This window comes from Caretta caretta, chromosome 1 (assembly GCF_965140235.1).
Source record: "Caretta caretta isolate rCarCar2 chromosome 1, rCarCar1.hap1, whole genome shotgun sequence".
NCBI lineage: Eukaryota > Metazoa > Chordata > Testudines > Cheloniidae > Caretta > Caretta caretta.
Window position 1 is genome coordinate 227,545,905 of NC_134206.1, and position 14,444 is coordinate 227,560,348.

Here is a 14,444-nt window from a genome sequence, read left to right on the forward strand (position 1 = left end):
ACTGCCCCAGGCGACAGTGACTCAGATGCCTCTGAATCAGAGCTCCTCCCCACTTCCGCCTTGCTCTGGGAGTTATCAATTTACTGCCGGTTTATACCAGGAACAAATTACAAAACCCCTTCTGCCGGATCATATGTGGTTAAGAAGGTGGAGCCCAGGCTCTTTCCATTCCCTGCCTACCTGCTTGGGGTGGGGAGGTAATTGGGTGTGGGATACCCCCTTACTCTTATGCACCCACATCTGAGTTCTGGGTAGCTTGCACAAGGTTGCAAGGGCAGTTATTAGTTCCCCTCGCTCCCTTGCATGAACAGATAGTCCAAGTCACAACTGCGCCCTATGGGACTATTTATGGAGTAAAATACACTACTTAACATGAGCAATGGTGGTAGAATCTGCCCTACAGTGATAGGACTTTGACATCTCTCTGTGGTCTAATAAAACTTACCCTTTGGAATGTTTCTCTTGATATTCAAAATATGGACTTTTTTGCAATGCATTTGCTAGGATCCTAATGATAGTGCATTCAAACATGGACTTTATATTCTGTAAAGTGCAATCATCCAGAAGACTGTGAAGCAAGGGACCTGATTCCACCTCTTATTTGAACTATTGCTAATTGCTAGGGCATAGATTGTGACTTGAGGTGAAGCCCTCAGCAAGCGGGGGTGCATCGGCTGAACCGCCGGAGGCATTGTGACTCAGAGGCACACCTCTTGAGATACAATTTCTCCTCTATTTCCTCCTAGGGAGCAATAATTTACTGCCTGTCTAATTGCAACAGCCCTTGCCAGCTCGGCTTGGCTGGCTGGTGTGTAAGGGGAGTGAATCCAGTGCTCTGCCCTTCTCAACCAATCTGTTGCATGTAACCAAAGCAGGAACATCCAGAGGGTTTTCACTCCCACTTCCCCCTTGCACAGGCATGTCGTTCATCTCTGCCCCCGGCCTGACTCATCCCTCAAGTCTACCTACCCTACTAGTTCCATTTTGCAGTGGCAGGTGAATGATGTTACTTAAATGAGATGTTTTTTTGTCTGGCCATATCACTTGCACTCACTTAAAAATCTCTCCCTCTTGTGTAGTGCAGGCGATAACATTGCGATGGCACTGTTTTCGAGAATCAAACTGGAGCTCCAGCAGGGATCAGCGCACCGCAGGGCAGAACTGAGCAGGCTTATTTGATTTCCATTTCAATATCACATGCACAGAACAATGATTTCTTGAAGCCTGCTGTGGAAAACAAAATTGAAAGCATAAATATATGCAGATGGAATTCAGAGCTGGGAAAGCTTCTGCCAATTTCTGCAACTTATGCATGCTCAAAATATTTACTTAGGAATTCTTAATTAAATAAACCATTCAGTAGGGGTGTACTGTTTCAGATGTGTCACAATGTCACCACAAAATATGTCAGTGGTTCTTTTTAACAAAGATTCCATTATAGAGCTTTTTATCAGACACTCTGGGGTAAGTTTTCAGTACAGTGCACAGGGATTTTAGCCATGCAACTCCTCTTCTAATGGGATTTGTGTGGCTAAATCTCTTCATTCCATGCTGAAAATGTATTCCTACCCAACAGCAACTTAAGGTTAATATTAAGCAGCACAGTTTGAGGTGATATCACAAAAAGGCATCTAATCAAAGACTATACAGTCAGGCTGGTCTAGTGAAAGTCTTGTGCGTTGTACTGCTAGGCAGCAAGGAATCCAAATTAGCCTGGTGCTTTAGATTCACTTGGAGTTGAATTCAGTTGCCCCAGGAGCATCACAAAGGAAGTTAGTGCACCCTGATATCACCCTTTGTTTGGGACTTGGGGTCAAATGCCATTTGTTCCAGTAGCATATATTTTCTGGGGGAAAAAGGTGGTAAAAAGTAAGATTTTTTTAAATAGAAGTGTATTGGGTAAACATGAACTAGATGTAGTATATCTGTATCAAATGCCTGGACCATTTACTATATCTGTTTGATTTTTACTTTGGTTATATTTGTCAGAGCCAACCCGCGGGTCTGTATTTCAAGGCTTGGGAACACCTTTAAGGTTTACATATTTTTACCTGTATTTTATCATATGGTAACAATTCAGGTTCTACTAATAACAGTAAAAGACATTCTCTCTGACAAGGTGGTAGTTATTTTGTTTTCATTCTCTTTGCTGTAAGGCTGGATGGATATGATTTCTATATTTACTAGAATAGTTCTGACAAAGGCCCTGATCCTGAAAACACTTATTCATGTGATTAACTTTATGTACGTGAGCTGTCCCATTGACCCCAATCAGACTGCTCACATGCACAAGACAAACACATACATGCGTTTGCTGGTTAGGGGACTGAGAAAGCAACGTACAAAAGAGCAGTAAATCTGTCTTATGGTAGGTAGCAAATGCTTATGGTAGAGGTTGAAATTTGTTCAGAAACATTTGCACAATTTTGCATGAAATTTTACAGCTTTCCATTTCACATACTTTTTCAGCCCTCAAATTTCTGTGAAATTTCAAGGGGCCATAATATTTTTATGACTGGCTTATAAAATTCACTTGCTCAAGATGCTATGATTTTGCAGTTTTGCATAAAAGTTTGTGAGAAATTACTATGAAAGCAGTGTAGGGAAGAGGTAGGTAGGTAACAAAACTCATTTGGCACAAAAACTGGAATTATTAGAAACACTGCTTTATATGCTTGAAAAACAGGCAATTTAAAACAAATAACCCCTCCTTTTGTTAAGAATATTTTGCTTATATCTAGCCTAGGGGGAACAGTTATGACTGCAGATTGATTTTTTAAAAATCTGAACCCTGAACTTGAGGTTTCAAACATTAGGGTATTCCCATGCCCTGTTTAGATTTTGCCTGTTGTAGGTTTGAACTTTAAACTTGTATCCAAACCCAGATTCAGAGTCAGAGTTTTGGTTTTGACCTCTCTTTACTTACAACAATAAAAAATCACTGCAACCAATTCCCTGTGAATTAATTATTATTAATCTCTAAGAGATGCCACGTGGTTCCATTGATATTGCTTAAATGGGTATTTCACATTGACGAACAAATGTAGAATTCAGAATTGTGCACACATTGTCACTGTACTGTATGGTTACACCAGAAATCTGAACAAAGCACTGCACTCAGGATTTCCTTGTGGTAAGACTACTGCTCCTGGAGGAAAGATTAGATGGCAGACAATGGCTAAATGTGGCATGTGGATTGTGGTTTTTTGACAGTTGTTATAAAGCAAAACACTCTCAATCCAGTTACAGATGTAGCATTTAACCTGTCAAAGCCCAAATGTGTGACAAACGCACAAACTGAGGGATGCCACAAGAAACAGCAGACGAGGAAGCATGAAAGACTTTTGGGTGCATTTCTTTAATATAAATACAGTTTTCCAAAATCTCAGTTTCATGAGCCAGCATTTCTTTTGGCAATAAATTAGAGTAACAATTTAACAGCTAACAACAGGTCTGAGGGATATGCTGGTAAATTTAGGCTGAAAAGAGAGGGCAAGTCCCTTGGGAAGTACTACCAATAACACCCCCACATCCCCCAGTAATTATTGTTTGCATTTATATAGTGCCTTTCATCAACAGTATTTCAAGCCATTTCACGAATATTAGTTAATTAAGCCTCACAACACCTTTGTGAGGCAGATAGGATTCTACTATTGTACAGATGGGAAAGCTAAGCCATACCGAAGAAAGTCATTTACCTAAGGTTTGCCATGGAGTCAGTAGCTGACCAAGGAATACAGTTCTGCATGTCAGTTCCACGCTCAAACTACCAGATAGTAGTGAGGTGAAACCAATGCATATCTTTAATGCATGCATACACGCTATGGCCAAAACTGTCCTTTGATTTTGGGTGCCTCAGGTTTTGCGTGCCCAAATTGAGATGAGGTCAACGAGAGCTGCTAAGGGCTCAGCTTGTCTCAAAAGGTGTCTCAAGTCGACCACTCAAAAATGGAGGCACCAAGATTATAGGAAAATCTGAAATGTTTGGCTAACGAGACACACATAGTATTCTCTGAGTGAAAACTTGGCCCTGTAAAGTCAGTGGCAAAATTTCCATCGACTTCAATGCAGCCAGAATTTCACCATTTGTGTAAATACATAGCTGACTTTGATCCAAATTATAATCTTGGGTGCCGTCATTTTTGAGGCCGCAAATTGACACACCCTTTGGACTTGATATTCAGAAGTGCTGCAGCTCTCATTGACACACATACTATATAGTGTGTGTGTTTGTGTGTAGGACTGCTTCTACTGGTATAACCGAGGAAACAGAGCCCACCACAGGGAAAATTCTACAGCAGGCCCACAATCTCTACTGTAGGGCTCAAAGACAGCCAGAGCCAGTCTAGAAGGCACTGACTGGAGAAGGGGCCCAGTGCACCTCACAGATGCACCTTAGAGATGTGCTGAAAGTGCCCAACCAGCCCCATCTTCTCATGCAGGGAGCCCTGGATACAGTTTAAAGTGTAGTTCTGCCCTGAAAAAATGACTATGTGAGACCATCACCACCTTCTTCAGCTATTCTGCTCCCTGTGTTTGTTTAATGTCACATCCTCTGATTCCAGTGAAAAAACAAATTTTTACTTCCAGCCCTGCAGAAACAACACAGCTGATCTAGATTCTTTTTAGACTCACCCACCATCAGCAGAACTGTTGACTAAATTCCTATTGTGGAACCACCTGTGTAACCCCAATGTCTTCATGTTATGCCTTCATTTACAACCGTGTAACTTGCCTAAATGCAATCAGGTTGCACCCATATAATTTAAAGGTAATGGAGTTGCAAAGATGTAACTGAAAGCAGAATGTGGCCTGTGGAATCTGTATTTCAGGTGATGATGCACAAGCTCGGCTTGACTTTAAGATCCCAGGACTTGTCAAGATGGCACTGCAGTGTGAATTAGAGGGGTGTGAATTGTAGAGCGCTCTAACTGCCCTGTGTAGACCCTGTTGGCACACTATAAAAGGTACCTAGTTCACACTGATGTCGTCCCGTTTCATACAGGACTGCATTAATGTGCATTAGGTACCTTTTAGAGTGCGCCAGCAGGTCTACATAAGGCAGTTAGCCCAAAACATGTTAGAACGCTCTACGATTCAGACCCTCCTAGTTCGTGTAGACAAGGGCCCAGACTGAGTTTGCAGAGCTGGCAGTTAAATACTTGTAAACTGAGCAAATTTGTTCTGGAGGCATTAGGATGAATAAACATGGAACCTTGTCAATGCTATTTATAATAAGCCATTTTCAGAGTAGAACCACATTTGAAAGCTGTTCTCCCCCCATTGTCTTACGTTAAAGCAAATCCCTTGTCTGAATCCCCCTGCAATCAACTGTGGTTTTAGTAGTGATCCATCATGTAGTTGCATTATTGATTTAGTTAGTTGGAAATTCATACAACAGCATTTTGTTAGTCACTGGAAGTGGCCTCCCACTAATGTCCTTCATGTTAAAATGTGTACACTTTGGAATTTCATGTGATTGACGGTAAACAATGCATATAAAATGCCTTTTCATTATTGCCACTTGACGGGCATAAAAGGACAAGACCTGGCAATTAATACAATTCAGAAAGGGATCCCAGCATTTTAAAGTGATCATAACAAACAAAGTGCAAATGTTTCTAGCCCATAATTCACCAGTTATTAATGGAATACATTTTTCTCCTTTTAAGCCTTTTTGTACTGCAACATGATCATACTATACACACTGTACTTACCAGTATCGCATGTCATGATAATCAGAGGGAGAAAAGCCCTATAAACAATGAAAGAAAATGGATTAGTTGTTATGTAGTATTGAGAATTGCCTGAATCCTAAACCAAATATTTAGGTTTCTTCACTATGACCCAAATTCTTCTCTAATTTTCACAGATTCATAGATTTTTAAGGCCAGAAGAGACCAAACGATCATCTAGTCAGACCTCTTGCATAACACAGGTTGGAGAACCTCACCCAGTAATTTCTGCATCAAGCCCATAACGTGGTAGAACTACAGCATATCTTTTAGAAAGATATCCAAGTCCTGATTTAAGGACTCACACATTTAAAGATTTTATATTGTTAGTTAAATAGAGATAGGGCAGAACCAAAACCTGGTTCAGAATATGCCAGAATTTTGGGAACTTTTGGCCCCATTCTAAACTTTGTGTCTGGGCCCCAGCACCAGTGAATTAAAACTCCCAGTCTGAACCTTCATGTCCCAAACTTTGGGAGGGGTCAGATTTGGATCCAAATTTTGTACTTCTGACACATCTCTTTTAAAAAGGAAATACGGCACACTATGCTTACATTAACTCTTCTCTAATATCCTAAAATTCAAATGATTCAACCAGATATAAAAGCTGTGGATAAATTTAATGGAATGTCAATTTAGAAAGCTCTGCCAAATTGAAGATTAAGGGTAGAACTGACTGAAACTCTAAATCTCTGTTCTGTGGGAAATTCAGATATTTTGTTTTGGTGAGTGCTTCATTTCAATTTTATCTTTTTGACTATATTATCTATTATATTATAATAGTAAAAATGATAAAGTTGAAACAAAATGCTTCAACCTTATAGAAACAAAATGTTTCAATAATTTGTCATTGACAATTTTGACTAAATCAATAACATTACTGGTAAATGTTTTGATTTTTGTCAAATTGGTATTTTCCTGTGGAAAACTCTTCTGTCAGAAATTTTTTGACCAGCTCTAATTAAGGGCTACACTGTTGCTGCCCTGAATGAGCGTGCAAGGTGGTGGGGGAACAAGTTCACCCTTTTATGGACCCACATAGGAGGCAGCTTCAGATCTTGTGATTCATGGGCCACATCCAAGTGCCTCAGCCCTGTCCGGGGGTGGAACACGTACTTTGCGGAGATGGTCAGCAATGGTGTTTGTTGTAGACACTTGTCTTCTAGGAAGTGAACTGAGACCACCAACATTTTTTCAGTGCACAGTAAGCTATTGGGTGAGCTAGCTTAGTAATTGGCACAGAGAGCTCCTTCCCTGCAGTATGAAGAAACTTCCAGAGAGGAAGCAGCCATGAATTGTCTCCCAGCACTCCAGTTTGCATTGGGATAGGGCAGTGGGCTTGGCTAGCTCTGCCAGCAGCTTTCACTAGGTTAGAGGAAGTTTGTCTAGGTGCGGTGGGGCATGGAACAGGCATAACGCCTCAAGGCACCACTTTCCCTCTCCTTAGTGTGGCTCTGAATTTAAGAAGCATAATCTAGAATGTTTTCATGGCAACTAGTCTGGACATGCCTGGCCATCAATTCTAGCCTATGGGTATAAGAACCTAAGCCACTTGGGAGCATAAGTCCCATTTGCAAGAGTGACTTAGGAGCCTAAATCTTAATAAGTTGTTTGGAAATGAGAGGCTCCTAAATCACTTAGTCCATATTGAAAATTTTATCCCATGTTTTATTTTTAAAAAAAATGCTGTACATGCATCAGATAAAGGTGTTGAAAAATGAACTGGAAAATGATAAATGTATGGCCTAAACTGGAAATCTTGTCAAACTTAAACAGTTAGTTGGCTTACATTGGGCAGATGCAAGGTAAAGGCAGTCTTCAGAATGAGTTGTAACTCATGAGCTATCGCTCTGAAAATATATTGAAGAATAAGAAAGACACAAGTTTCAGTTACAGATGTTGCATGTTGGTGAGCATGTTGGTCCAAGACGTTTGCCAGGTCTGAAAATATGATTTTGTGTCATATCTTGATTAATATTCATAAATTTCCATTATTCACTCAGTACTTTAAGTTAATAGTAATGGGCAACAATGTTGGTAGAATAAAGTCATTCTCCAAATTTTATTCCATGGTTTAAAATTAGAGGTGGGTGAACAGCTCTGGTAAATTAAATACTGAAGCTGAACCTAAGCACAACACTCAAGGTGAACCTGAACCTTTGAGACTCTACAAAGTTCAATGACATGTTGACTTATGTTTTTCAGTATTACTTTTCACCTCTCCTTACTTCCTGGTTTTATTTGGGACCAGATGCAGAATTGCCAGTGTTCCATGAACGAAGCTGTTCATGTGGGCTTTCTGGCCCAAATGAAACCAGGAATTCCTGGAAATTTTGCAAGATTTCCAACCCCATTTGCCAGACCAAAGCGGTTGAGGTAAGTCTGCATAATTATAGGAACCAAACTTCCAAACATTTTGCTGTTTGTCCATTGCCTTGTGAGCCACACTACAATGTGGAGCAAATGGAGTTAATGGTCTCAATTAAATTCTAATGCCTCTTTCTGCTTTTCTTCAGAGCTTTGTCATCTGTGGTGGCTTTAGGAGCAAACATAATCTGCAACAAAATCCCAGGCTTGGCCCCGCGGCAACGAGCGATCTGCCAGAGCCGCCCTGATGCCATCATAGTGATCGGAGAAGGGGCACAGATGGGAATCAATGAATGCCAATATCAGTTCCGCTATGGCAGGTGGAACTGCTCAGCGCTGGGAGAGAAAACAGTCTTTGGACAAGAGCTTCGAGTAGGTAAGGGATTCTTTAAAATAGTGTTAATAATAATAATAAATTGGGACTGCTCGCCTTTTGGCTCTCCCCTGGCAGTGCTTTAGAGATGTAATGCTATAAGGCATTTACACACCACACAAAATAAACCAATGCACCCTCCAGAACAACAGTGGCACTTTTTCTGATCTTATCTAACCCTATTTTGTAGTAGCTGAAAAACGCGTAGAGATTTCTAGGTTGAGTCTTTCATTATTCATACCACTACACATGTGATAATGACTAGAATATTCTGTATGGGCAGCAGTGACCTGAGTCAATTTCATCCCATAATTTTATAACAACTTTGTAGGCATTTAGGACTTCAGGATTGTTACTGTGCTGCATACTATGACCTGTCAGAATTCCACAGTAATGGTGGGAATGGAACTAAAATCAGCTCCATCCAGTACAGAGCAGTGATGCATAAATATTCTGCTCAGATTATTATCATGTGAAGATGACTCTACAAATTATCTGAAGTGAAAAATATTAAAAAAAAAATTACTTGGCATATAGGACCATGACCTAACAAACTATTACAGGATAGTCAGTATCATGTGTTATCACTTTCCACCAATTCTATGTGTGATATTATTTCATGAGGAGAGATCTTACAAAATAATTCTCTATATCTCCAACATTGACATTGTCACTGTCATCTTCAGCTCAGCTCAGGATTCTGGTCAGATATCCTTCCCTTTATCTGTCTCTCAAAAGCTGCCCTAGCACCATCAATTGCACAGTTTGTTATTTAAATGCAAGAGTACTGGTTTGTTGTGTCTGGTTATCACAATGTTGCACTGAATCAATATTTGCTAGAAAGAAAGCATATAGTCCCACACGTCCCAGAAAATACTACAATCACCTTCCTTTGTGTAGCTGTAAATATCTTCCTTGGGTCAAATTCTTCTCTCGGTGATATCTGTGCTTGATTTTAATAAGGGTGGTCAGTCACATGGGGGAACCAAAAGTCAAATTTGGCCTGTGGTGTTCAATCAGTGATTTTTGTAACACTGTGAAAGAATGACATAACTTTATGCACTGCCCATGTGAGGAGTGAAGGGCTCGTATGTAGGGTGACCAGATGGACAGTCCTGATATTCTGGGCTTTTTCTTATATAGGAGGCTATTACGCCCCACCCCCTGTCCTGATTTTACACATTTGCTATCTGGTCATCCTACTCATATGGTGCTTGGGTTGTCTTGCGGGAGTAAGGCATTTTCTTTAACACTAGTGAGGAGTGAATCTCAAAAAGCTGATGTTTGGTTCAAACAAGCATTGATTTGAATATTCACCCAACAATTATGCAAAGCCTTTGAGTTGGATGCAGGGCTGAAAATCTCATGGGCACAATGGGCTATTTCCCAAACTGCTGTAAACCAGCATAACTGCACTGACTTTAGTGGAGCTGATTTATATCAGCAGAAGATCTGGCTCAGTGTGTGTCTTGGCACTTCCATGTCACACAAAAACACAGAAATGCAGAAGAGAAAAATGGGAGAAACTATTCTCTGAACTTTTCTGAAGCTCAGAAAAGGTTTGGCTGCATTTGAGTTTGGCTCAGGGAAGGGCAGAGATGAAGAGGTATTGTTATGTCTGAACTGGTTGACTCATCCTTTCCAAGTAGTTTCGCATTCATGCAACCTCACTGGTCAGTGTTTCTTTCTACACTTGTAGTAAGATATTTCTAAGTTCATCTGGAGAAAGAAGTTTTTCTCTTTTAGTCCTCTTTACACCTGTAGCAATTTTCTGGTCATGCAAAATGGGGAAAACACGGCTGTAATTTTGTTGGATACTGGCATAATCTTTCAGTTCTCTCACTGTTGCACAAAAAGAAGGGCTCCAGAAGGGGAAAGAGGTTGACAATCCTCAAACTAGCAAACCTCCAAGTAATGGGGATAATTTGAGTTTTATCCTTAACATTAATTGCATCAGAATGACATCAAGCCACCTAATTACACAGGCACTTCCTTGCTGCTGCCTACTGAGGAGAGAGAAATGGCTGAACCTCTTCAAATGCTAGTGGTTTGGAGGTTTTAATGTTTAAGGGGAAGCTTTTCTGCTACCTCACTGACATCTGTTGTTCAATGATGAAATCATGATACACTGTTGATAGTGAAGCTGCCCGTGACTCCACACCTGTAGAATTTCTTCAGTATCAATTCTATTTTATTTATTAGATTCGGTGCATCCCACTAGGGCTAGCAAGAAACCTGGTGAGGTTTAAATAGGTAAGAATACTTGAAACACTAAGCAAGCTTTATTGAGTATATTAGAGAGAACATCCTGATAGGGATGGACATTCCAAAAATTTAGCATAAATAGGACCAGATTGGGAGACTGAGTGCTGACTATATGAACACAGATTATTACAACCTGAAACAAAGACAGCACTGAATAAGAAGAACAAGAAAAGAACACAATTGGGCAAAGAGTTCACATAAAACTTCTCAGCCTTTTCTTTTTCCTGCTCACATAGTCATATTTTGCTTACCCTTTGCCAAGCCAGAGGCAGTAGGAGTCAGACTATGCCAATGCCAACATGTGTTTACTTAATTCCTTTGTTCTGGCTGAACCAGGAGTATCTGGTTGTTGAGCCCTATCAATCTATTTACTTGTGCTTTGGAACTTAAACTGGGGTGTGGACATGTGATGGTTTTGCAACTTGGGGCTTGAATTAAGAAATTAATGGTAATAGTGCACATAGGGGCAGCTGCAGCATTCAGAAGCCCAACTGATAAAGCCCTGAGGGTTCCCAATTTATCAACCCTCCCCACCCTCTGCCATGGCAAGTAGTCAGGTGCTGTTGCTCAATACCGATTTTCTAGAAATGTATATGTGCCAAGTACAATAAGTGCTGCACTGAAAAAGAGCTGTGTGTTTATGCTCTCAGGCCTTGATTCACCAAAGCATTTTAAGCATGTGCTTGACTTTAAGCGTGTGAGTAGTCTTGATGATGTCAATGAGATAACTCATGTTCTTAAAGATAAACACATGCTCAAATGCTTTTGCTGGACTGGACCATCAGTGTTTAGTCTTTGGTGAAAGTGCTTCTAGCCCTGTGTAATTTTGCTCCTAGTAGTTGAAGACTGGGAAAAGGTATGAGACCTTAAATCTCCAGTTTTGAGCAGCTTTTGGTTTGTCATTTTGCTTTGTTCTTTGCTAATCGCCATAGTTTTTTCTGTTCAGCACAGCTGAAAACTGCACTTTTAAAAACCTACTTCTTTTCAAGGGTAATACTAATGATTTTAGGGTAATGTGATATGATTAAGATATGTCTGGATGGCTTCTGTAAGGAAAAAAACATGCCTCTCTAGTCTGCTAGAATTCTTTGTGTATGTCAACAAAACAGTGGCTAAAGAACCACTAGCTGTCAAAATTTATCTGAAGTCATAATTTAAAGTCCCTCATGAGACTTTGTGGCCATGGTTAGACAGTGGATCAGAAATGTGTAAGAGAGACAGTAAGAACGGATGGCAAAAAGTTAACAGTGGGATGCCACAAAGACCAGTGTTTTTGACATAGTAATTAAGGATCACGGGAAAGAGGTGAGTAGTGAGGTGGAACTTTTGCAGATGACATGTTATTTAGCAAAGGTAGATCTAAATGGACAATATGACTGGCAAATGCTAACCAGGCCTCCCTACCCTAATGTAAACAGACAGTTTATCTAAGCCAGTGGTTCTCAACCAGGGGTACACATACCCCTGGGGATATGCAGAGATCTTCCAAGGGGTACATCAGCTCAGCTAGATATTTGCCCAGTTTTACAACAGGCTACGTAAAAAGCACTAGTAAAGTCAGTACAAGCTATAATTCCATACAGACAATGACTTGTTTACACTGCTCTATATATACTATACACTGAAATGTAAGTACAATATTTATATTCCAATTGATTTTTATAATGATATAGTAAATATGAGAAAGTAAGCAATTTTTCAGTAATAGCGTGCTATGACTCTTCTGTATTTTTATGCTTGATTTTGTAAGTAAGTAGTTTTTAAGTGAGGTGAAACGTGGGGGTACGCAAGACAAATCAGACTCCTGAAAGGGGTGCAGTAGTCTGGAAAGGTTAAAAGCCACTGATCTAAGCCCAATGCTCACTACTGAGCTGGACATCTCTTTCTCCCGCCAAGCTGGCCAACCAGCTCCATTCCATCCTGCTCACTCTGGGGCCATGCCTACCCTGCAATGCAGAGGTGTGATTGTAGCATATGTAGACATATCTGAGCTAGCTTTCACCTGGCTAGCTCGGGAACCAATAGCAGCAAAGCTGTGACAGCATGTATGGAGGCACTGGGTTGTGCAAGACCGCCTTGGACCTGAGTACATACTTAGGCAATCAGCCTGTATGGAAGTCCGTTTTGCCGCACCTTCACTGCTATTGTTACCAGAGCTAGCTTGGTACATCTACATGTTCTGTAATCACACCTCTGATTGCAGTGTGGACATACCCTGGGCGAGGTCCTTCAATACTCCTTTCCTGCCAGTTGGCTCATACTGCAGCTACTTCTAGTCCATATGTCCCCTCCCAGCTCAGTTTCAGCCCAACACAGATTGGGGTAGAGAAAAACATTGTTCCTCCCCCCTTGATGGGGGTGGGGTAGGGAGGTAGTTCAATAGGAAGGAGAAAAGTCACTCCCCTCTACTTGGGGTGAAGGAAGAAGATACCTGAGGGTGCACTACCCCTCAGTTGGGCAGACGACAGAATATTAGGTCATCTCCCTTGATTTGGGGTTGGAAATCATGGGCCCTTGTCCCCTGGCTTAGAGGGAGAATATTGTAGATGGCCCTTGTTTGCAGAGTTTGTGGCAGAGTGTGTGTGTGTGAGAGAGTGAGAGAGAGAGAGAATGTATGGGAGAGTAGGCACATATAAGCACATATGCATGCCTGGTGGAGTGTGGAGGTATATATCTTGCAAAGTGTGTGTGTGTTGTGTGGCAAAGTGTGGGTATAAATGAGTGGTAACATGAATGGAAAGACATTAGAGATAGAATAGACTAGAGGAGTGTTATTAGGAGACTGACTAAGGAAGTCAAGAAAGAAACAGGGGAGGAGTTTGGGAGTGGGGCACAGAGATAAAGGAATGAAGGGGGGTAGTGAGTGGGGAAAGGGAGAGACTTAAGAAGGAATGAGAGACAGAGGAAGATTAAGACAATAGAGGGAGAAAAGGGGAAACTGATAAACATGGAGAAAGAGGGAGAGAGCAGAGAAATCATAAATGGAGCATGAAAGGGAAGAGATGGAGCAACTCGTAGCTGAAGCAATAGAATGAAGACGGAACAATGAAAAGGAAAGGAAGGGGCACACAAGGATGTACAATAAAAGTAAAAGCAAGAAGAAAAAAATCTGAAAATGGCTTAAGAAGGCTCCAGATGTGATCCAGGGAATTATAAACTGGTAAGCCTTCATCTGAAGCTAGGAAATTAGTTGAAATAATAATTACAAACAAAACAACAACACACCTGGAAAATCATTATAAAACAGGGTTTAACCGGCATGGTTTCTGCAAAGGAAAGTTGTGACTCACAAATTGCTTAGAATTCTTTGAATGTATTGTAAAATGGTGAATAGAGGAGAAGAGGTTGACATAATTTATTTATGTGGGTGAGGTAATATCTTTTATTGTACCAACTTCTGTTGGTGAGAGAGACAAGCTTTCAAGCACCACAGAGCTCTTCTTCATCCACCTTGTCTCTCTCCTATCCTGGGACCAACACATCTAAATAAATTGTTTGTAGTGTTGTTGTAGACTTTGCAAAGGCCTTTGATAAGGTCCTACACAAGAGGCTACTAAAGAAACTAACAGGTTTCAGTGGTAGCTGTGTTGGTCTGTATCAGCAAAAAAGAATGAGGAGTACTTGTGGCACCTTAGAGACTAACACATTTATTTGGGCATAAGCTTTCGTGGGCTAAAACCCACTTCATCAGATGCATGGAGTGG

The 14,444-nt window shown here is 40.8% G+C and overlaps 1 protein-coding gene across 3 annotated transcripts in view; it reads left to right on the forward strand.

Moving 5' to 3' along the window:
* WNT7B (Wnt family member 7B) overlaps positions 1–14,444 on the forward strand; it is a 129,370-nt gene that overhangs the window by 58,704 nt on the left and 56,222 nt on the right. For all 3 annotated transcript variants that reach the window (XM_048824668.2, XM_048824658.2, XM_048824676.2), the window contains exon 2: positions 8,252–8,478. In XM_048824668.2, the coding sequence (XP_048680625.1) occupies positions 8,252–8,478 (227 nt within the window). The remainder of the gene's footprint in view (positions 1–8,251; positions 8,479–14,444) is intronic.